The sequence below is a fragment of the Podarcis erhardii genome, assembly GCF_964252035.2.
Source record: "Podarcis erhardii genome assembly, chromosome: 17".
In the NCBI taxonomy this organism is placed as follows: domain Eukaryota; kingdom Metazoa; phylum Chordata; class Lepidosauria; order Squamata; family Lacertidae; genus Podarcis; species Podarcis erhardii.
Genome location: NC_138515.1, coordinates 29,463,285 through 29,485,919, shown reverse-complemented (window position 1 = coordinate 29,485,919; position 22,635 = coordinate 29,463,285). Strand labels below are relative to the sequence as shown.

The 22,635-nt window shown below is 44.2% G+C and overlaps 1 protein-coding gene across 4 annotated transcripts in view; it reads left to right on the top strand.

Moving 5' to 3' along the window:
* The window catches only part of TDRD7 (tudor domain containing 7), a 38,651-nt gene extending 16,856 nt beyond the window's left edge, over positions 1 to 21,795 (top strand). For 3 of the 4 annotated variants that reach the window (XM_081844854.1, XM_081844857.1, XM_081844856.1), the window contains 11 exons: positions 998 to 1,569; positions 4,182 to 4,368; positions 6,101 to 6,212; positions 7,542 to 7,744; positions 7,834 to 7,968; positions 8,840 to 8,923; positions 10,919 to 11,053; positions 11,178 to 11,288; positions 14,152 to 14,627; positions 16,993 to 17,153; positions 20,216 to 21,795. In XM_081844854.1, coding sequence (XP_081700980.1) covers positions 998 to 1,569; positions 4,182 to 4,368; positions 6,101 to 6,212; positions 7,542 to 7,744; positions 7,834 to 7,968; positions 8,840 to 8,923; positions 10,919 to 11,053; positions 11,178 to 11,288; positions 14,152 to 14,627; positions 16,993 to 17,153; positions 20,216 to 20,436 — 2,397 coding nt within the window. In that variant the 3' untranslated portion in view covers positions 20,437 to 21,795. The remainder of the gene's footprint in view (positions 1 to 997; positions 1,570 to 4,181; positions 4,369 to 6,100; positions 6,213 to 7,541; positions 7,745 to 7,833; positions 7,969 to 8,839; positions 8,924 to 10,918; positions 11,054 to 11,177; positions 11,289 to 14,151; positions 14,628 to 16,992; positions 17,154 to 20,215) is intronic. The other variant, XM_081844855.1, reaches the window with a different exon arrangement.
* Positions 21,796 to 22,635: the final 840 nt, after the last annotated feature.

Genomic DNA, 22,635 nt, shown 5'->3' with positions numbered 1-22,635 from the left:
CATCAGTCTGTAGCCGTACTGAATACTTCTCAGTTCTTAAAATAGGTGAGCATCTTAGCACAAGCCTAAGCACACTTTCAAATATTCCAATCATCTGCTCATTTATACCCAAATACACGCAGGTCCCACTTCCCAAACGCAATGCATTCCCGGGAAATGTTCATAACTCACATAATGAGTCCACAATTTCCATTGGTTCCTATGGGAACATTTCTAATTGGGGATTTATCCAATCTCTCCCCCTGCCCTCTCTCCATGGTTTCTTCCTGAAACAGCTATAGCCGACCAGCAGAAGAGACAAAGGAAAACTTATTTATCTGATCTCTCCTACTGATTTGTTCCATCTCCCTCCCCCCCCCCCCCAGCTTGGTTTCTTCCTGCCACTGGCCAGCAAAACACAACAAGGAAGTGGGCAAATACTGGATGTTCGGATAGCTGAATCTGTGGAGTGTATTGCAAAGTTTGGGCATAATTCTTTGTTTGGATAAGTGAATTTTCACATAGTGAGAGGGCGAGTAGCAGGACCTGCATGTAAATACATGTATGAATAACAGCAAGCTTCAGTTGTTAAAGATAATCAATGTTTGTAAGAGGGACACCTTGAGCAATTGAACAGTGCTTGACCATGAGCCCCGCTTACTTTCATAAGGGTGAAATTAGTCCTGTTTTAAACTACCTGAAGATCTAAAACTAAATCAAATCCAACCACAGTTGGAAAAGCACAGTATAATTTTTTTGCTGTTGAGATGACACAAGCCTGTGCTAATTTGACATGGTTTTTAGTACGGCTGCAAAAAACAAAGCTGTTTCATGTAGGGGTGAGTGAATGTGACGAGGTGGTGAGAAAACAAAAGGTTAGTCAAAACCGATGGTGGTCAGTGTACTTAGAAGTAAATGGCCCGTCTACAGACACGTGTGGAAACCACTTTTGAATTGCCCGCAATGCTCCAATTCAGTAACGTAGCTGTTTTTGTAACCCCCTGCTTTCTCTCAAAAGACAGAGAAGGTATGTTCTGGTGGCCTTAGGGATATATTCCTCTACCCTGCTGCAAAAACACAACCTTTGGTGAAGGGTGTCTCAAGCCAAGAAGGAAGCCTTCAGCCCCCCTTAGTAAAACAGACTGTAGAGACCAAAGTAGATGCGCCCCAGGAGGATTTCAAGCAGAAAATTGCCGCCATCTTGTTAAAATATTCCAATGGCCTTTGGGCGAATGCTCTCCCCAAAGTGTACGAAGACACATACAAAGCACCATTACCTCAGGATATTCTGAAAAGTCTTGACGCCCTCTCGGATATATGTTCAGTGGATTACATATCTGGCAACCCCAAAAAGGCCATTCTCTATGCAAAGTCGAAAAAGCACACGGACGAGAACCAGAATGTGACTGACAAAACCCACGCAAATGAAGTTCTGGTGAGACCAGCCAAGCAGCATCCCACCCCGATCAAGCACGAATCCCAAGAGGAGTATTCGGAGAACATGACCGTGCCTCCGTTAATTATCCCAGCAGAAACATCACCATCTGTGCTGGTGGTGGAACTGAGCTCAACAAATGAAGTTGTTGTCAGGTAAGATTACTGTCCCGGTCTTCCCTAATACTCCTGTAGTAGTGCAATGGGGTTATCTCTTCAACTGTCAGCACACCAGCCATTCAATTGAAGGAGAACAGATTAAGAAAATGAAAAATCTAAAGATTTACTCTGGTGTTCACTTTAAAAATACGGTCTGACAGGACCATCTTGTGCATGTCTGCTTAGAACAAAGTCTCATTAAGCGTGTATTGGAGTGCACACTCCATTTGTTATCAACATATTTAAGCTTAAAATCTCTTAACTGAACCGAGGCAGCCTTTTCTTCACGAAAGAGTGGCCAGAAGCCAACTTCTGAGGTTAAACATTGCAAATGACACAAGTATTTAATAGCCCCTTGGTCCAGTAGGAAGGTCATAAGTATGAACTTCCTATTGGACCTAGGGACTAGTAAATTCGAGGATGTAGATGACACATTCCTATATTGTGGCAGGATCCTCCACTGAGCCCATAAGAGTACAAGGTTGTGTTCTTAGCCCTCAGACTATCTAGAATGTGTTCAATTGTGAAATTACTATTATTTATAACTTTACCAACCAGGACAATGGACAATTTACTTGTTGAAACTTTTTTTATTCAGCAACTACCATCTCTTCTCAACATTTATTGGAGCTCAATCCCATGCATATTTACTCGGAAGTAAATTCCGCTTTGTTCAGTGGGACTTTTTTCCAAATAAGTGTGTATAAAATTGTTTCCTTAGCCTTTGAGTAAGTGATTTTGCTTGCTGCCCTCGCATGCCCACACACTACCTTGTCATGATGTAGACAAAGGGCACGCAAAGTATATGCATGTAAGCTCCACGGCCAGAGCATTGTGCATGTACATTACATAAAGGCTTAGTTGCAATCAAATACGTTTTGTTAGAGCTATTGGATAGTAAGTATGCGAAACAGAAAGAGCTGTCATTAATTCACTTAATTTGCACTCTCTGCCTTGGCTCTCTTCTTTCGGGAAGAGAGGCGTCTCTTTTGAGGTGTCTGCCACATGCGGTTGATTTGCAGTCTTGTAATGACAGATTGGGACGTGGGTGGCGCTGTGGGTTAAACCACAGAGCCTAGGGCTTGCTGATCAGAAAGTCGGCAGTTCGAATCCCCACGACAGGGTGAGCTCCCGTTGCTCGGTCCCTGCTCCTGCCAACCTAGCAGTCTGAAAGCAAGTCAAAGTGCCAAGTAAATAGGTACCGTTCCGGCTGGAAGGTAAACAGCGTTTACGTGCACTGCTCTGGTTCTCCAGAAGTGGCTTAGTCATGCTGGCCACATGACCCGGAAGCTGTATGCCGGCTCCCTCGGCCAATAAAGCAAGATGAGCGCCGCAACCCCAGAGTTGGCCATGACTGTACCTAATGGTCAGGGGTCCCTTTACCTTTACCTTTAATGACAGATTGTCATAAGCCACTCTTACCTTGGGACAATTTGGCATACAGTCAAACCTCGGTTGTCGAATGTAATCTGTTCCGGAAGACCGTTCGACTTCAGAAACGTTCAACAACCGAAGTTTGGCTGCCGATCGGTTGCAAGAGCTTCTTGCCTGCAAGCGGAAGCCACTCTGGACATTCAGGTTTCAAAAACCAGAGCATTTACTTCTGGGTTTTCGGTGTTTGGGAGCTGAAACGTATGATAACAGGCATTCAGGAACCAAGGTTTGACTGTATCAACAATGGAGTCCATTACCTGCCTAGTGCACATTTGCTTCTGAACACTTGGACAAATTATGAATATTATTCCCCCCAAAAAACCAGCAGTAACAGAGTTGGTGTAAATATTGGGAATATGTGAAATCTTTCGACTCTTTGCAGTATAAATATTAAGATCAGAATTGCAGTGAAATTGAATTTGCACACACCTATGGTCTCATGTAGGGACGCGGGTGGCTCCACACGGGTGGGACGCGGGTGGCTGTTAAACCACAGAACCTAGGACTTGCCGATTAGAAGGTCGGCAGTTCGAATCCCCCCAACGGGGCGAGCTCCCGTTGCTCGGTCCCTGCTCCTGCCCACCTAGCAGTTTGAAAGCATGTCAAAGTGCAAGTAGATAAATAGGTACCGCTCCGGCGGGAAGGTAAACGGCATTTCCGTGCGCTGCTCTGGTTCGCCAGAAGCAGCTTAGTCATGCTGGCTAGATGACCCAGAAGCTGTACGCTGGCTCCCTCGGCCTATAGTGCGAGATGAGTGCGCAACCCTGGAGTCATCCGTGACTGGACCTAACGGTCAGGGGTACCTTTACCTATGCTCTCATGTAATTCCATACATTCCTTTTTCAAGAAGCAAGAAAGTTCTAGGATTACACACTTCAGTTTAAGAGGAGATCTAAGGCATTAAAAAACTCACTTGTTCACAAAATAGCATGTAAACTGTCTTCCTTAATGTCTACACCAGGTATATGTATTCCGCTGTATAAGCGTGCACTCTTAGAATCTAGCCCACATACATCCTGCTCTAATCTGTTTCTACACCCTTTTTGCCTTAAAATTATTTTGGGGTAGGGGAGATATGTTACATAACGCTTTGATTACGTAAACACTTTTGCACTTGTTACCACTTTTGTTGTTGTGATTTATACCAACTATCATTTTTGCTTGAAATCCTGTAGGTATGTGGGCAAAGACTATTCTGCTGCCCAGGAATTAATGGAAGAGCAGATGAAGGATTGGTATGGTCGGAACCCCTCAGGTTTGCAAATACAGTCTCCTAAAGTTGGACAGGTTGTTGCTGTGCCTGCAGTAGAAGATGCTTGGCTACGTGCACAGATTACTTCGACAGACGGCAATAGGATAAAGGCAAGTGCTGTAGGTTTCTGTAGTAAAAATGGTGTTAAAATCAGATGAAAGTGCTGGTCTCTATCAGTTGATTGCGATAGCTGCCTTGGACACTATTTGGATAATATTTGCTTAAATAAATAATAATGATAATGTCTTCTAAGGGTTTTTTTGGGTAGGTGAGGAGTGTTTAATTCTTCTAAGGCAAACTAATAATTGCAGCATTTGGGCTCTAGCAAATGACCAAGAACAGAGCCTTTCTGGGAGATCTCAGCATAGTAATATGATGCAGTGATTTTTTTGTTGGATTACAATTGCTCTCTTTAGATTCAGATGAAAATGGAGCTGTGGATCTTTTAGATCTGGTCAAAAATGCCTTTCATCTACTGCTTCTGCTTACAAGCTCGTAGTTAGTAGTGTTTGGGAGAGGATGGGTGGGGTCTGATGTTCCTACTGCAGTCAGCAAAACGTTAGGGGGTTCAACTGACTCAGCCACCAGATCTATTTGACTTGCATCAGTCATGTGTACAAATTCAGAAACTGGCTAGAGAAGAGGATCACTGCTTCCCTTTCATTCCAGGATCCCCAATACATGCAAAACGGGCCAGGGTGGCTGGAGTGATGGCAAAACCTCTCTCTCTTGCCAGCTGTCATCTAAGATGTTGATGCCAACCCCCTACCCCCAATGCACTGTTCAGTCCCTCTTGGCTTCTTTGAGTCGAGGAGCTGAACAAGGAGGGAAATACAGTCATACCTCGGGTTGCGAACATGATCCGTGCGGGAGGCATGTTCGCAACCTGCAGCGCCGCACATGCGCATGATTCGATTTGGCGCTTCTGTGCATGCACAAAGCATGATTTAGCGTTTCTGCACGAGCACCAAAACCCAGAAGTAACCCGTTCCGGTACTTCCTTGTTCGGCACAGTCCGTAACCTGAAAACGCGCAACCTGCAGCGTTCGCAACTGGAGGTATGACTGTAGAGATCAGGTCATACAAGTGTTTGTGGATTTTACTGACTGCAATTCTGTCTATATGAGGAGGAGGAGAAGGGATCAGTAAGAGTGGTGGTGAGGGGTACAACTTGCTACTACCACATCCTCCTTGTTCATGGGCTCTCCCCAGCATACTGACAAGTGGTTATCTTCTCATCTATACACTCAGAAACATTAAACACTACTTGGGTGACTTGTTCTTTATATATATGGGAAAAAGCTCATTGTGCCTCCGATGAAGGCTTAGGATTTCTGCAATAAGGGCATTTCTCTGTATGAATAACATGGTAAGTGCCCTTCCATCAGCCTCAACTGTAAGTTGCGAATCTCCATGTGATTTCATAGTACTTATGGCTTAGGATGGCAGCCTCGAATAGGAAAGCAAACATTCAATTTTTCACTGCACAGAGGCCTATAAGGAGGGATCTTGGATATTCAGGGCCAGATTCAGCTAACTAGTCCCACCAGCAGAAGCCTGCCCAAGGACTTCCACTAATGAAGCAATGCTCCCCCACCCCACCCCGTTGGCTCTGCGGGGGTCAGGAAAACCCCTGGAACAGCGCACATAGGGAGGAGAGAACAAATGGCTCTCTATCAGACAAGCATAAATGCTTGCATTGCTGGAGCAAATCTAGCACTGTGCTGAACTACGGCAGGAAAGAGAACAGGGCCAACATGTTGTAGCACCAGTAATGTGACCAATGAATAAGTCTTCCTTATATAACATGGCTGTGTCTTTCTGTCCTTGTTCCGTCACTAGGTATGCTACGTTGATTATGGCTTTAGTGAAACCATTGAGAATACCAGAGTGTGCAAACTAGCCAAGCAATTCTATTCACTGCCGTTCCAGGCTTCAAAATGCAAACTAGCAGGTAAGAGATGCGCCTTAGCCTTCAGCGTGACTACAGAAGCAGTTTGAATGTACTACAAACTGGGAGAAGGAAGGAAGGCTGTGCCTAACTCCAAATATTGCCAGCTGGGATTGGAAAGGACTGCCCCACCTGGCAGTGCCATCTTGCAGATTTTATAGTAAAGAGTGGGTGCAACAGCATAAAGAGTGGTGGGTCTTTCCCTATGAATATGTTTCCTTGCAATTTGTACTTACTCCAGAGGAAGGTGTGTGTCCTTTTAAAAAACAAAAAACCTCTGGTATAGTAAAGTGCATGTTCTTATTTGGTGCATTTTAACTATGCAAACAGACATGACAGGAAACAATATTAGTGTATCCAGTGTGATGTAGCAGAGTGTTGGGCTAAGACTGGGGAGACTTGGTTTCAAATCCCCACTCATCCATGAAGCTCCCTGTGTGACTTGGGCTAATTGTAGGTTAGGCTGAGCGATTACATCACAGGGTTGTTAAGAGAGAAAAAAGGGGAAGGAACTATGTATGTTGCCTTGAGTTCACTGGAGGAAAGGCAAGAAATAAATGTAATAAGTAGTGTTTTGTTGTTGTTGTTGTTGTTTTTCAAAGTAAAACAATTGCACAAGATGCATGGGACATTAATGACTGCACAGCCACTAGGAGTCTGAAATTGGAATTTCTTCTTTGTATGCCTTGAAAGGGCATCTCTCTGTTCTACAAGCATCTTTGTGTGGTGGGGGGAGATGACAGCCCCCGTGAAGCATAGTGTGGTTTCTGCTTTTAAAATATAAGCCTATATTTTAAAAGCAGGAGGCAGTGGAAGACAGAAGTGCCTGGCGTGCTCTGGTCCATGGGGTCACAAAGAGTCGGACACGACTAAACCACAACAATAATCCTATATCCCTGCAAATATTTTGATGATGTGTCAATTACCGTGTGTAATTTCTCACATATTTTGTATAATTCTGATATGCTAGGTCTGAGGAGGAAGTCTTAAGAGTACTGAAGCCCTGCCTTGTACCACTGGAAATCTTAATCGGCCACCCTTCTTTCTGGCTTGCATGCCTTCAACAGGCATGCAAATACATTTTTAGAGTAGTAAGGGTTACAGACTTGCTTAAAGCAAGTAGCTCTAAGGTGTAGGGAGACTCAGGTGATTGTATACATTAGATGGATAGAATAAGCATCAAGAGAATTCAGGTCCACCAAACAAGTGGAACACCCCCCCCCCCATTTTTGCCATAAGCAATGATAGTCCAAGCAGCCATGCTGAGGCAAGAAGATCTCTTTCGGAGATGTCCGCAGAACCTACACTCTCCTCTTGACTTCCTTGCTTTAGGGTTAGAAGCCTTCTCGGACGACCCTGTGATGGTGAAAGTGGTGGAGTCTCAAACCTGTGGCAAGATATTTGCTGTCGAAATACTAGAGAAAAATGACATTCCCCTTGTCATCCTGTACGATACTTCAGGAGAGGATGACATCAACATCAACGCTTCTTGCCTGAAGGCGCTTTGTGATAAATCTCTTGAGCTTCGCCTTCAGGTACTGTTTTCATCTGCTTGTAAAACCAGTAAGATGAGTTGAGGGCACTTAGGTTGCATCATCCCAAATGCATGTTTTGTTTTTAACAGGTAGATGCGCTCTATACAAATGTCCGAGTAACCAATGTCTGTTCGGATGGAACTTTATACTGTCAGGTGCCATCAAAGGGCCTGACCAAGCTCTCTGAAGCTTTGCAGAAGCTGGAAAATTACTTCCACCACAAGGTGAATCTTGCTTTTAATTTTGGTTGCCAACTGTACATTCACAAAAGTCACCTAACAACCCCTTTGTTCACAAATGAAGAACGCTAAGGTTCCTAATCATTCATTCTTGCTGAGTGAACACCACACACTTTTGCTGTTCACATATTTACTAGCTGCCCAGCTGTCGTGTCTTGCAGTATTAAATATCATGCTCCATATTTTCATATGTGGAAATCCTTGTAATGTCAGGAAAAGTAGTTCAGTCCTGAAATCCCCAAAGCAATTTTCATGCTCATGCCTTTTTACAGATAAATCCAGCTTGCGCTATCCAGACCATATTGTGCAATAAAATAGGGATCCTCAGTAATAATTGTTGTTTTGTTTGATTAGGCCAACTGTGCGCTAGCCGTTTCAGGGCAGGTGATCCTATAGAGCACAGTTCCCCAAACTTGGGTCTCCAGCTGTTGTTAGACTACAACTCCCATCATCCCTCACTAGGACCTGTGGTCGCAGATGATGGGACCTGTAGCCCAGAAACAGCTAGAGACCCAAATTTGGGGAAACCGGCGAAGAGCAACCCCAGAGGCATTTTTGTAGCACTGTATATGTCTAGAAAGTACAAGATGCATATTTTCGGAGATTGATAGTGATGCTTGTTCCTGGCTTCTCAGTGGTTCTTAATCGTTTCTCTGGTGCTTCCCTTACCAGAGTGGAAATATGAAGGTAACTCATCAATGTGTGTGCTAGTATTTTGGGGAAGTGGAATTGCTGCAGGTAAGGTTAGGTATGTTCTTCCTTTTTGGTAACTTGCCTGAGCTATAATGCACTCCTTACCTGTACATTTGGCTGCTGCATTGTGACTACTTAAAAAGGCTTTGCTTCTTTGTTCCAGCAGGTAACAGAGCATTCGGTATCGCTCCCCTACTGTGGCAAGATTTGTCTGCTTAACTGTAAAGGAAAGTGGGCACGTGTGGAGGTAGGGCATGTGGTGTCACTAACAAATGAACTGCAAAAAAGGTTCAAATATTCTAATTCTCTGATATTCTAAATGGGCTACTTATTTGTACATTGAATTCTAGAATAAAATTTGGGGTTTTAGCTACCTTGTACTATTTAATGGGTTTAAGCAATGCCTCTGCCATTAGTTAACAATAAGTGCACAGTTTGTTGCGGTTTTCACGAGCCAGTTTCTGGTGAAGCAGAATCCTGACAGTGCCATGGGATGGAACAGTCTCTCCCATTTCCCATATTATTATAGGAAAGAGTTTTAATTGAGTGAAGACTGCTTCAAGCTTAAATATTTGAGAAACTGGCAGCTACTGAAATAAGTAGAATGGAACCCAAATAAAAGCTGAAAACTAGTTGTGAAATGTTTGCTTGCTGCTTCTCAGAGATGGCGGGTAAGTTGCTGTCTGCAATTTATACTGATCTCAGCCTTGGCTTCAGTAGCTGACATGTCCTTCACCTTCAGATTTCTAAGAAGCTTGGTTCCTTTTCGCTATATATGGGTCTCCCCACAAAGCGGGACTTGCATAGTCTAGGCTCTGAATGGTAGATGTTGTTGGATTCAGCTGTTCCAGCATCTAGATGGGAGGCTTTTTTGTACTGTGCCCTGGTTTTGTTTCATTGCCTTGTATACTTACCTAAATGCGGCATATTTATTTACTTTGAAAAGATGTTATTGGATTGCAGCCCGTGTCAGCCCCAGCCTACATGTCTGACTAGGGGAGAGTTGGATTCACCTAGAAGGTCACAGGTTCCTTATCCTTGGTGTGGACCACTGGCTTGAACCTTTTTATCTTTCAATGGGAAAGAGGTCTATGCTAATAAGATGCTTTAAGCCCAGAGCTTTCCAAACTTTTCAAGTTGGTGATGCACTTTTTGGACATGCAACATTTCACAACACAGTTTTGCATCCTTTTGCAACACAGTCATTCAGTTTTATTAGCCAACTGGAGGTTAAATTTACCCCTTTCCAGCCCCGAGAGGAGCGTGGGGAATGTTCGCATGACACACCTACACACTACAGCCAACACACTAATGTGTCACGACGCACAGTTTGGAAAGCTCTGCTGAATATGCATTATGCTGTCTGGTTTTACAGAATTGCAGAGGTGCTGACTAAGGCCCCAGCCTCAGGGTGCCCAGCGGCATGTGCACATGACGTCGTGTTGTGTGCACATGCTGCTGCTGCTCTCCAACACCACTTCCGTGTTTCCACGACAGCAGGGGGGGTGGAGCACGTCCGCGCCTGTAGTGGACCCCAACAGAGGCCCTGTGGTGGAGGCCCTGGTAATGCTGGAGAGCCAGAAGTCAGGCAGCAGGTGAAGGCTGGGCAGCCACAGTGAAAGGTTTGTGGGTGCCCAGGCACCCAGGGCCCCCTGGAATTTGCACCAGTGCAAGATTGTCTGGTGAATCTTAGGCAGCATAATGGTCCTTGGACTGCCTAATTGCTTAAAGGACCATTCCCGCCATGATCTTTCACAATGAGCTTTCAAAGTTGGCAACACATATTTCCTTTTAGACCAGGGCTGCTGGTCTAACCCCGGTCCAAGAGCCTGATTCAGCCCACCCAAACAGATTTTTATGGTCCCCAAGACCCCACTGGTTTTGTTGGTAAAGCAATGGGGAAGTAGTGTGTGTGTGGCCTCTGTGTGTGTATGCAATAATGAATGCAACCCTCAGACCCAAAATGGTCAGCCACTGTTACTTCATACATGCTGGATTCAGTTCAGCAGGGATTTCCCCCTGCACTCCCCCAAAATTGGCTCCAGGGGGTTTGGAAAAACCCCTAGAAGGGTAATCAAAACCCCCAGAAGGGTATGCTGGGGAGGAGAAGAGAGATTGTTCTACCTGGCAAGAAAAGTGCTTCCACTGACTGAAGGATAACCTTAGCACAACATTGAATTCCACTCTATGTATTAAAATAGGTTTCTCCATTCTCGTATTTTGCTTTGTTTCCTTGATGCAGATAACCAGTGTTCATAGTAGCCGGGCTCTTGACGTACAGTTTATGGATACTGGAACAGTAGCATCTGTAAAAGTAGTAGAGCTGAGAGAGATTCCCCCGACGTTTCTGCGTGAAGTCATTGCAATACCACCTCAGGTATGAATTTTTGTTAATCACTTATTGTTCCCAGGAGCTTGCTGTGTAGACATCATCCTTGTTACCCACATGCATTTCCTTGTAACCTGAATATCCTTGTAATTATATTGTATGATCGTTTTAGGCAACAAAATGCTGCTTGGCTGACCTTCCTCTTAATATTGGCATGTGGACTCCAGATGCTGTGCTTTGGCTGAGAGACACAGTATTAAATTGTCCCGACTGCAGCATTAAGGTAAAAATACGCCTGTTCGTTGCTTAAAATTCAAGGATGTTCTTGAATGTCTCTTGCAAAGCCAAACTGTACCACTGTTAGTTTATGTGCTTTGCTTGTTGCAGTCATAAATGAAGGACGTTGATTGATGAACAGTTCTTTTTTTGTAGCCACCATTTCTCCATATGATGTTGGCATGTACAGCTAACCCACAGGTCTTCATGAGAGTAGGAGGAATTGTGATAACGTAACAATTACATTTACAATATGATTTCTGGTGCAGATTTTTTTTTGAAGTAAAGTGTTAACCATAGATGTTCTCTAAGGGTTATCCGGGTCCATCTTTTTCTCTGTTAAAAGCAGAGCAGCAGACTTAGGTTGGAGCAGTGCAGTCCTTGGCTTCTTCCTTTTTGCTGATTGAGAATTTCCCCAGAATTTTTGCATACCTTTTGTTCTCTTCATGAACGTGCTTTCCTCCTGGGCACCTGAGTGTTTTCCTTTACACCCTTGTAATACTGTTTTCAAATTGAGGATGTTGACATCATGATGTAGGGGAGCCCTAACACTGAGGTTCTCAACTATCTGTCAAAAGAAATTCATCTTTCAGGAAACATGCTTACAGTGATCAGATATTTTTTTTCCTGTCCCTGTATTATTATTTTAAAGTGGTGCCATGCAACACACTTCCATCTCATCCTAGACTTCAGTACCATGGCGGGTGTAATGAAAGCTAACTTAGAAAGTATAGTTTTGACTTGCAAGCTAGAATAGTAGTAAAGACTGAGCTCTGGGCCAGAAAGTCCTGGGATTAAATCTCGCCACTTGCCACATTCTCTCTAGATGACCTGTCTTCTTTAAGTCTTCACCCTGTTCCACCTGCAATATGGGGATACAGTGCTGCCCCGCAAGACGAATGCCTCGCAAGACGGAAAACCCGCTAGACGAAAGGGTTTTCCGTTTTGGGGGTGCTTCGCTAAACGAATTTCCCTATGGGCTTCCTTCGCAAGACGAAAATGTCTTGCGAGTTCCTGCGGTTTCTTTCTCCTTCCCCCCCCCCCTTTTCTAAGCCACTTATCTGCTTATCCGCTAAGCCGATAAGCCGCTAAAAGCCGCTAATAGTGTTAATCCGCTAAGCCGTCAATGGGCTTGCTTCGCAAGACAAAAAAACCGCTAGACGTAGAGACTCGCGGAACGGATTCTTTTCGTCTTGCGAGGCACCACTCACTGTACTACTGAATTGCACAGAATTTATTTAAGGTTTTCTGAGAATAGATATAGCACATTTTGAACACTCTAGTGACCTGTGACCTGCCTCCCCTTTGGAGCTCCTTCTCCCTCCTACTCCTGCCCATGTTACTGTTGACAGAGGTTTGCTGCTTCAGTTACTCTCTGGCTGTGCTTACCAGTGAATAAAACTAAGATCCGAGTGAATGAGTGTGTATACTTACTGGTCAGTGAATGATCTTCACAAACTCTCTGGGAAGGTAATCACAGTCTGCAAAGAACCGAATACAGGCAGCGCTACACTGTTTGCTGTGTACAGTCAAACCTTGGTTGTTGGACGTAATCCGTTCTGGAAGCCCATTCGACTTCCGAAACTTCCAACAAGCGAGGCACAGCTTCCGATTGGCTGCAGGAACTTCCTGCACTCAAGCAGAAGCTGCGTCGGACATTCAGCTTCAGAAAAACTTTCGAAAACCGGAGTATTCTGGGTTTTCGGCGTTCAGGAGCCAAATCGTTCCAAAACGGAGGCGTTCGGGATCCGAGGTTTGACTGTACTTTGGGAGTTCCTCGTTGGTCTTGATTCTGGTGTTATATGAGAGGGAATTTTCCATTTTGTCTTGAGGTTATGGCAAGGAGAGAAAAGGCATTGACTTCAAAATGCTTCCCTGAGCAAATGATTTGATAAACCAGGGATCTGGTGTTGGGGTAAAAACTGGTATCTTATTCTGCTGCTCACTGGACTGTGTTTTTTCTCTTTTCCAGTCCATTTTAATGGGGCACTTACTACTACTACTACTACTACTACTACTACTAATAATAATAATAATAATAATTTATACCTCGCCCATCAGACTAAGTTGCCCCAATCACTCTGGGTTGCTTCCACAAAAATACATATAAAAGCAAAGAGGGAAACAATCAAACATTAAAAGCTTCCTGAAGCAGGGCTGCCTTCGGATATATAGGAAATTTTATATAGTTGCTTAACTCTTTGATATCTGCTGGGAGGGCATTCCACAGGGTGGGCGTGACTACTGAAAAAGCCTTCTGCCTGGTTCCCTGTAATTTCACTTCTCACAGAGAGGGAAACGCCAGAAGGCCTTTGGAGTTAGACCTCAGTGTCCTGGCTGAATGATGAGGGTGGAGACTCTCCTTCAGGAAAGTGATGTCTCAGTAGACTTTAAATTTACTGTGGTCCATATTAGAACCCCTGTTATAGCATTTATCTAACAATGCACATTTGTATGCCATACCAGTACTGTCAAATCATTGGGAGAGCAGAGCAGTGGGAGGGTTCTGAGCACTATATTTACTGTAATGCAAGGGCGACTAACCCTTCCTTGACCATTGGGCATGCTGGTTGGGAGTGATGGAATTGGGACTCTAGCAATATCTGGAAGGCCGCAGGTTCAGTTAAGATACAATATTAAGTTTCATTTTTTTATTGTAAGTTGCTTTGTGTATTTTAAAGCGAAGAAGAGTGACACAAACTTGATGTGTGTTTAGCAGTTTGTACTTTCTTGTTTGATGGCCTACTCTTGGTGACGTTTCTAATAGTGCAAGAGTTCATGCGTTAACATTTTCCTGCCACTGTTTTGAGTAAGAGTAAATTCGCTAGTAGGAATGTACTTTTCTCTTTCTTCCCTCCTCCACTCTTAAGGTGGTTAAACTGGATGACAGGATTGCACACGTCTATCTATTTACGCCAAAGAGCTTTCCAGACCCAGACCATAGTATTAACAGGCGGATCACTAACGCAGACTTGTGGAAGCATCAGAAGGATGTCTTCTTGAGTGCCTTTCCTGGTAGCTCCCTCCCTGCAAAGGGGGAAACGAACTTACCAGAGACAGCAAGCTCAGGTGCCAAGAAGGGCTTTGCTCCACGTGCTCCAGAGGCCAGCGGTGCTGGGACAGCCTTGACTATGCCTCCGCCTTTGCCGTTGCCAAAACCCCAGGAGCAGATGGATGTGTTTGTCACCTTGGCCTGCCATCCCGGTTACTTTGTCCTCCAGCCTTGGCAAGAGATGCACAACCTGGAAGTACTGATGGAAGAGATGCTTTTGTACTACGGCAAAGCGGATGAGGGAACTACCGCCGTTGAAAAAAACAAACTCTATGCTGCTAAAGTGAAAAACATGTAAGTAGCTTTTCATCAATGGCGCATGAGTGCAAAGTGGCCTGGATGCAACCCTGCGTACTTAAGGATCTCAGAGCAGTCTTTGTGTATTGGATCCAATCCCTTCGGTTTAGACCAGCCTTTCTTGGGCCCAGTGGCCAGGGATGATGGGAGTTGTAGCTCAAGGGCATCTTGGCACCCAAGGTTGAGAAAGGCTGGTCACAACAGTGGCTAACCAAATCTCTCTGGGATGCTCGCATCCCTACCTCTCCCCTACTGTTTGTCCTCAGCATTTGCAGTCTAGGGGGATATTGGCCCACAGCAGCTCCGTTGGTTCAAGTTCCATCCTCCTCTCTCTTTCTGCATCAGTTTCCCTCTGTTGAAGACCTTGGTGCATCTTTGCCCCTACTAATTCCTGACTCCTACATGTTATTTCCTCTTGGGGGGGCCATAACATTGTGGACAAATATCTGTGCACCTTTTCACTAATAACATTTGGAGAGGGAGGGGGAAGGAAGGAAACACACACCAGTATGTTGGGGAATATATACAGTGGTACCTTGGAAGCCGAATGCTTTGGCTCCCGAACAACTCGGCTCCCAAACGATCGAAACCCAGAAGTGTGTGTTCTGGTTTTTGAATGATTTTCGGAACAGCTTCCAATTGACTGCAGGACACTCCTGCAGCCAATCAGAAGCCGCACTTTGGTTTTCAAACGGTTCCGGGAGTCGAACAGACTCACAGAACGCATTCTGTTCCAAAACCAAGGTACAACTGTGTGTGTGTGTGTGTGTGTGTGTGTGTGTGTGTGTGTACTTTTTCTATAATTTCAATTAAAATAAAGTGAAGGAATAAAAAAGGGTATTAAAATTCAAAAAGAAAGAGGGAAATGCTATAATTCTGTACATGTCTAATACAAAGGTATATAAGTGAAATTATTTTAATACATATACATTTATTTATAAGATACTATATTTTTATAAATGCATTACAAATACCATTATATTTGTCCGTATACAATCTGTTGTTGTTATTAGGATTTGTATACTGTATGTATGTATAAAATCTATAATAAAAATAAGAACAAAAATAAAACCAATAATTGGGACGTTCTCTCGCTCGCAATTCCCTTCCCCAAAACATGCAGCATTGCTAAATTGGAGATTTTGGGGAAGGGAGTTTTGAGCAGGGGAAAGAACAGTTGGCTTGGCTGTGACCTTGAAGAGTGGCATTGCCAGCAGATAGACGTTCTGCAGGAGTTGTGTGGGGGGGGATGTTTTTTAAGGGTGCAGTGGAGAGAAGGAAGCTACAGCGGCTCAGAGTGCGGGGCAGTAGCGGACCTGGAAGGCGAATAAAGCGCCAACTGAAGCAAAAACCCTGAAACAGAAAGAAAAGGACCGTATTTTTCGCTCTATAGGACGCACTTTTCCCCCTCCAAAAATAAAGGGGAAATGTGTGTGCGTCCTATGGAGCGAATGCAGGCTCCTTGGCTTCAGCGATAGCAACCCGAAGCCTCCAATGCGCAGAGGAAGCGCTCCCTCCGCGTTCCGGAGGCTACGCATCACTTTCGCTGAAGCCTGGAGAGCGAGAGGGGTCAGTGAACACCTTGCCGCCGCTCCCGGACCTGTGCTGGGGGCTGGGGTCAGGGGAAGCTCGGGCTTCCCCTCCCCAGCCCCGCTGCTAAAAATGAAGCCAAGACAGCGAGCGGGATCCATTTTTTCCCTTGATTTCCCCCTCTAAAAACTAGGTGCGCCTTATGGTCCGGTGCGCCTTATGGAGTGAAAAATACAGTACTTGCTGAGCCAACCTGGCCATATACTTGGTGGGGAAGAAGAAACTCTCTTCCTCGAGGTGGGGCTAATACTTCTCTTCTGGGCAAGAAAAGCGAGACGGAAGGGGTTTGACTTCCTAAAGCCACAAAAGAAGTTCTTAACGGCACAAATAAATTAATACATGCTTGTAGGGTGCATTCTAGGGGGTGCAAGCAGCCGTTCAGACATCAGAATGGAGCGAGAGGGGCCTGTCCCTATCATAGTTTGGTTACCTGGCTTTATACAAGGATCCCATGTGACACTTTGTCCCTGCTTTTAATTAAAATCAGGGCCGCTCTGTCTCAGAAAGCTCCTGTTTGTTCTCTGTGTGTGACGGGTATCATAGCAACTCTTGTTTTGTTAAATTTAAAAAGGCATTTAACTGTATTAATAGTAATTGATTACTTATAACCCGCCCATCTGTCTGGGTTGCCGCAGCCACCCTGGACAGCTTCCAACGTAAAATAAAAACACGGTAAAACTAGCAGTGATGGTAAACTTCTGTCCATGTTACTGGACACTTTATCTTAAATGCTTTGTGTCTACACTCTCCCAACACCTCTTTTGTTTCTTAGGTGGCACAGAGTGCTAATAAGAGGAATGTTGGCCAATGGGCTGGTGTCCGTTTATGAGCTGGACTATGGTAAACATGAGCTTGTCGGTATCCAGAATGTAAAGCCTCTGCAGGATATGTTCAGAAAACTGCCATTTCAGGCCATAACAGCCCAGCTTGCAGGTAGGTGACATATCATCCAAAACCAGTTTGAAGGCCATATCCTGATACTAGTTTCATGGGGTTTTTTTTGACCTGGAAATATATCGCAAATCATGATATATGTAAGTGCTGGGCGAAATATCATCCAAAACTAGTTGAAGTCCATATTGTGATACCGGTTTCAAATTTTTTGAACAGGCAGTATACTGCGAAATATGGTGAGTGGGTGTGTATGGGTGTGTGCTATGCAAAAATGAAAGGGGGGGGGGACTGTGAAGTCAGCCAATGCCTCTACATAGCTCCATCCTTGTTGCAGACAATGTGACATATCACAATTTTTTGCTGGTGAGATATCGCAATCCTGTAACCAGATATTGCCCAGCCCTGGTAGATGATTGAGATGATGGTCATGGATGTAATTAAAACTGCAACACCCCTAATCTAAGTATAGTAAAGAACATTTGATTCTAGGAACTTAATGAAACTTCGCAATCTGCCTTGAAATAATCCCAAATTGGCATACTATAAATAATGTTTTAATACTTAAAGAAGCAATTTTTGCTCTTCCATCAAAATGTATGTTCAGTAGGACTGTCTGCTGTATGACATTGTGAAAAGTCAGAGCTATGTTACCGTCTTATGAGACATGTAGCTGGTTCAGCCAAGCTTCTTCTTCTTGTTATTTATTTTAATAATTATTATATATTGTTGCTGGTTAGGAGATTATGAAAATACATGCTTATACTTTAAGAGTCTTGTAAACTATATCTAAATCGCCTCTTGGCAACTGCTGAGCTCTCACAATAGAGTAGATGCTAGAGGGCTTTCATGACACATGGGTTAGAAATGAGTGGTACAATTCCTGTAATGTCAACCCATAGCAAAGTTTCAGCTTACTAAAGTTTCACTTTTTGTGTGTGGATACAAGTCCATGCTACATCTAGCTTGCTTGTTTTATTGCTATTGAAAACATTTTTATTAAAATTCCCATGATGGATTACAGGATTTTTGAAATAATTAAAATACAGTATATGTAAAAGTCTAAGTATTGAAACAGAATATTCACAGCTAAATTTGTAATAAGGTTAAAGGGTATGTACTGTATTTTTCGCCCTATAGGACGCACCGCCCCATAAGGCGCACTTAGTTTTGGGGGGGGAAATAAAGGGGGGGAATTATTTTCCCTCCAGGCGTGGGGCTGGGGCGGGGGAAGCCCGAGCTTCCTTCCAGGCTTCGGCATGCAGGCAACTCTCCGCAAGCCACGGGAGCCCAGGGCCGGGCTCTCGCGCCTTGCGGAGAGCTGCACGAAGCCTGGAGAGCGAGAGGGGTCGGTGCACACCGACCCCTCTCGCTCTCCAGGCTTCAGCAAAAGCCTGCATTCGCCCCATAGGACGCACACACATTTCCCCTTCATTTTTGGAGGGGGAAAAGTGCATTCTATGGGGCGAAAAATACGGTATGTATGTGTATAGTGTGTGCATGTGTGTGTAAAAAAATCATTCCTTGGTGCTATGCGGACTCTTTGGGGAAGAAATTCCATGAACAGAGCTCCCCTGCTGCAAAAAACTTTTTTTTTCTGGTCACAACTCTCCTGATGTCTTGCGGTGTGTGTCACCTGATTGGTCTTGGACAAAATGGCTCACATGGGAGAAGATGGTCCTTTAGATACCAGGATTCCAAGCCATACAGTGGTACCTCTGTTTACGAACTTAATCCGTTCCAGAAGTCGGTTCTTAAACCGAAACCCTTCCTAAATTGAGGCGCGCTTTCCCTAATGAGGCCTCCCGCTGCCAGTGCCCTTCCACTGTTTGGCTTCCGTTTGTAGACCGAGGTAAAGTTCGCAAACCGGGACACTACTTCCAGTTTTGCAGGGTTTGTAAACCGAATAGTTCGTAAACAGAACTGTTCTTAACCCGAAGTATCCCTGTACAGTGGTACCTCTGGTTACGTACTTAATTCATTCCGGAGGTACATTCTTAACCTGAAACTGTTCTTAACCTGAAGCACAACTTTAGCTAATGGGGCCTCCCGATGACGCCGCGCTACTTCCGTGCGATTTCTGTTCTCATCCTGAAGCAAAGTTCTTAACCCGAGGTACTATTTCTGGGTTAGCGGAGTCTGTGACCTGAAGCGTATGTAACCTGAAGCGTATGTAACCCGAGGTACTACTGTATAGGGCTTTAAAGGTTTTTAACACAGTTCTTTCAGTTTTTAGTGGGACGCAGGTGGCACTGTGGTCTAAACCACTGAGCCTCTTGGGCTTGCCAATTGGAAGGTCGATGGTTCAAATCCCCACGACGGAATGAGCTCCTGTTGCTCTGTCCCAGCTCCTGCCAACCTAGCAGTTCAAAAGCACACCAGTGCAAGTAGATAAATAGGCACTGCTGCAGCGGGAAGGTAAACAGCTTTTCCGTGCGCTCTGGTTTCCGTCCCAGTGTCCCGTTGCACCAGAAGTGGCTTAGTCATTCTGGCCACATGACCCGGAAAGCAGTCTGTGGACAAACACTGGCTCCCTCGGCCTGAAAGTGAGATGAGCGCCGCAACCCCATAGTCGCCTTCGACTGGACTTAACCGTCCAGGGATCCTTTATCTTTTTACCTTTACTTTCAGTTGTCCTCAGAAGGGTATTTCATCTCAGGCCTCCTTTGAGTCAGTGCCACATCTGTGGAGCCATTGCCCTTACAGCTGCGAACTGTGAATTCGTTTCATCATCCGCAGCTGCACTCAGGTCTTGCTTGTGGGCTTCCTACAGACATCTGATTGGCCTCTATGAGAACAGGATGCAGGAATGGATGGACCATTCGCCTAGTCCAGAAGGATGTTCTTAGGCTCTTGTGATTTGGGAAATAGATTCTAAATCAACTTTTTCACTTTCCCTAATGTAGGCTCAGATTAAGTAAAATGATGAGGCGTAGTTATATAGAAAATCTGTGACTGACAGTAAAGCCGTAATTGACTGCTTTCAAACTCTCCAGATCATGAGCTTTCAAATGGCCTGCTGCGTAGACAGGTCCAGTAGCTTTCAACTTACGTCACTGTTCTGTGGTTACATGTTAACTTGGTTTTGTGCTGCTTTCCTCTAGGAACAGAGGGCAAGCAGTGGTCTGAGGAGGCCTCAGTAGTCTTCCGAAATCATGTTGAGAAGAAAGCTTTGGTGGCGCAGGTGCAAGCAGTTATCGATGGGGCTAATCCATGGGACCGCAAAGCTGTCGTCTACTTAGTTGACACATCACAACCGGACACAGATATCTGGATTCATGATATTATGACCCAATATTGTATGGAGATTTCAAAGGCAAATTAATGCTTAACAAAACCTTCATTAATATCAGCAATAAGAATGTTAACATAGCTGTGACCATTTGTGGTTTTGCTTCGGATTTTTTGCACTGTTGAATGCTAGAATGTTAACTGTATAAATAAATTTATCTTAACTTATTCTATTGGAACAATTTCCTTCTAGGAGCTAAATCTAAAGGTAACCACCTTAAATCAGCTCGCTAGGTGGCAGCCCCCGAGACAACTTTATCTGCTTTGTGGTGAACCTATTTTAATGGCATCTCCCATTTAAAAGATCTAAGAGCGGATATGAGGAAAAACCTTGGAAGTGCTGGTGACAGTCAGTGTAGACTGCATAAATTAGATTAACCAGTGGTCTTAATTCCTTATGAGACACATCCATAGGATCACGGCTATGCCTGAGGATGTGATCTTGATTATGGAAACCGTACAGTAAAATGCCATCAACCTTTAAAATTGAACATTCCCGACTCTGTAGAATAGTGGCCCTTGAAAATGATAGGCTGGGACAGGGATCTGCATTGATTATAAGCCATCCACACTACTGCTTTTCCTCCATATATTTGGCTCCTCCCCATCCCAATTAATAAGCCTGGTTCAGCCAATAGTAACAAAAAGTATGTAGAAACAACATCATTCCCGAACTCTTTCTTACAAAGCCCAATTTATATAACCTGACTGAAGTGGCCTCTGTGGCTCCTGGTAACTGTGTACATCTCGCACGGTTATGGTAGACTGCATGGTTATCAGGCTATTGATATATATTTCATTACTTGAAAATCGGACTCCTGGCATGGCTTACATTTATCCATAACAGGACAGCCCCTACCTTCAGACATACATTCTAAGAAACAAATGAAAGGAAAAGTGATTCAGAGGGAGGATGAGAAAACCAAACTCTGGCACTATCTAATTTGTTGCAGAGTTCTTGTAATGACCAGCTGGAATGGGGGGAATAAATCAAAAGTTGCTGGTCTTTCATCAGAGCTGATGGAGAGGCCTTGTAATCACATCTCTCCCTCTCTGCAGGTTGACAAAACAACTGCTGAGGGAGGAGCCCAGTGGAGCTGGGAATGTAATGTATAAAATGTATAAATACATTTTGGAGCTGTAGAGCAAGGAAAGGGAACTTGGCCCAGTATTGGGATGAGAAACTGTTCATTAAAACTCTCTCCAACTTGGTTTCATGGAATCATTTTGCTAATGTTTACTTGTGTAAGGCCCATGTAACTCAATGGGGATTAATTCTGATTGGACATACATAGAACTGCACTGTTTAATTTGGGGTCCTTTCTTCCCATGGACGCCTTTTTAAAACCTTTGGGTCTGGTTTTGAATAAAGCACCTTGGGTTTTGCAAGACATTCTTTGGTGTGTGTGTGTGTTTTTCATCTAACCTTTCCCCTCTCATTTCTGCCTAAATATAGGATTGCATAGAAGAACACACTGAGGTTGGTATTGTTTTTTTATAGCAAGCCTGATTCAATCACTGTCCTTTCTTCGGAGCAGTATTTATACCTACACTTCTTCCTGCCCATTAGGGGAAATAGGAAGCCCCGAACATATATTTTTTTAGATGCCCTTTTTATGCTGAGATTCATAGAGACACCATTGACCCTTTGCTGAAGAGGCTCGCCGATCTTCCAGACAAGTCTAAACTTAATTCTCTCCTCTTAGGCAAAGATCACAAGACAACCTGGCTGGTAGCCAGATTCTGTGCCCAGATTTGTAGGTACAGATCATCCTCTAGAATAAAATAGCATACTAAGGAAAAGCTGAAGTCGCCCTTGGGACGCCTCAGGGTCAATTTTTATGGTAGCCCCAAACTCACTTGTACAGATGTATGTATATATCTCAATTTTAACTCATAAGCTATTTCTGCAATCTGCTCTAATTGTATATTTTATCTTTATGAACGCTGTCATTATTGTGTTATGCGAGCTGGTCTTTGACCATAAGAAAAATTATCTTACCTACACCTCTTGAACAAAATGAGCTGTTCAAGGAACAACCCACCGGACTTTGCAGAAGGGTTTCTGCTATATATACAGCTGTGGCCCCCACTAGAATGGCAGGTGCCAATAAGTGGCAAAAGAAGCAGCTGTTTTGAATTTGTGAAATCCAAGAAGCACCCCAGAATAGGAATTTCAGGAAACGAGAAACACTAGTGGCAGCTATGATTCTCCCCCTTCTCAAAGAATTTT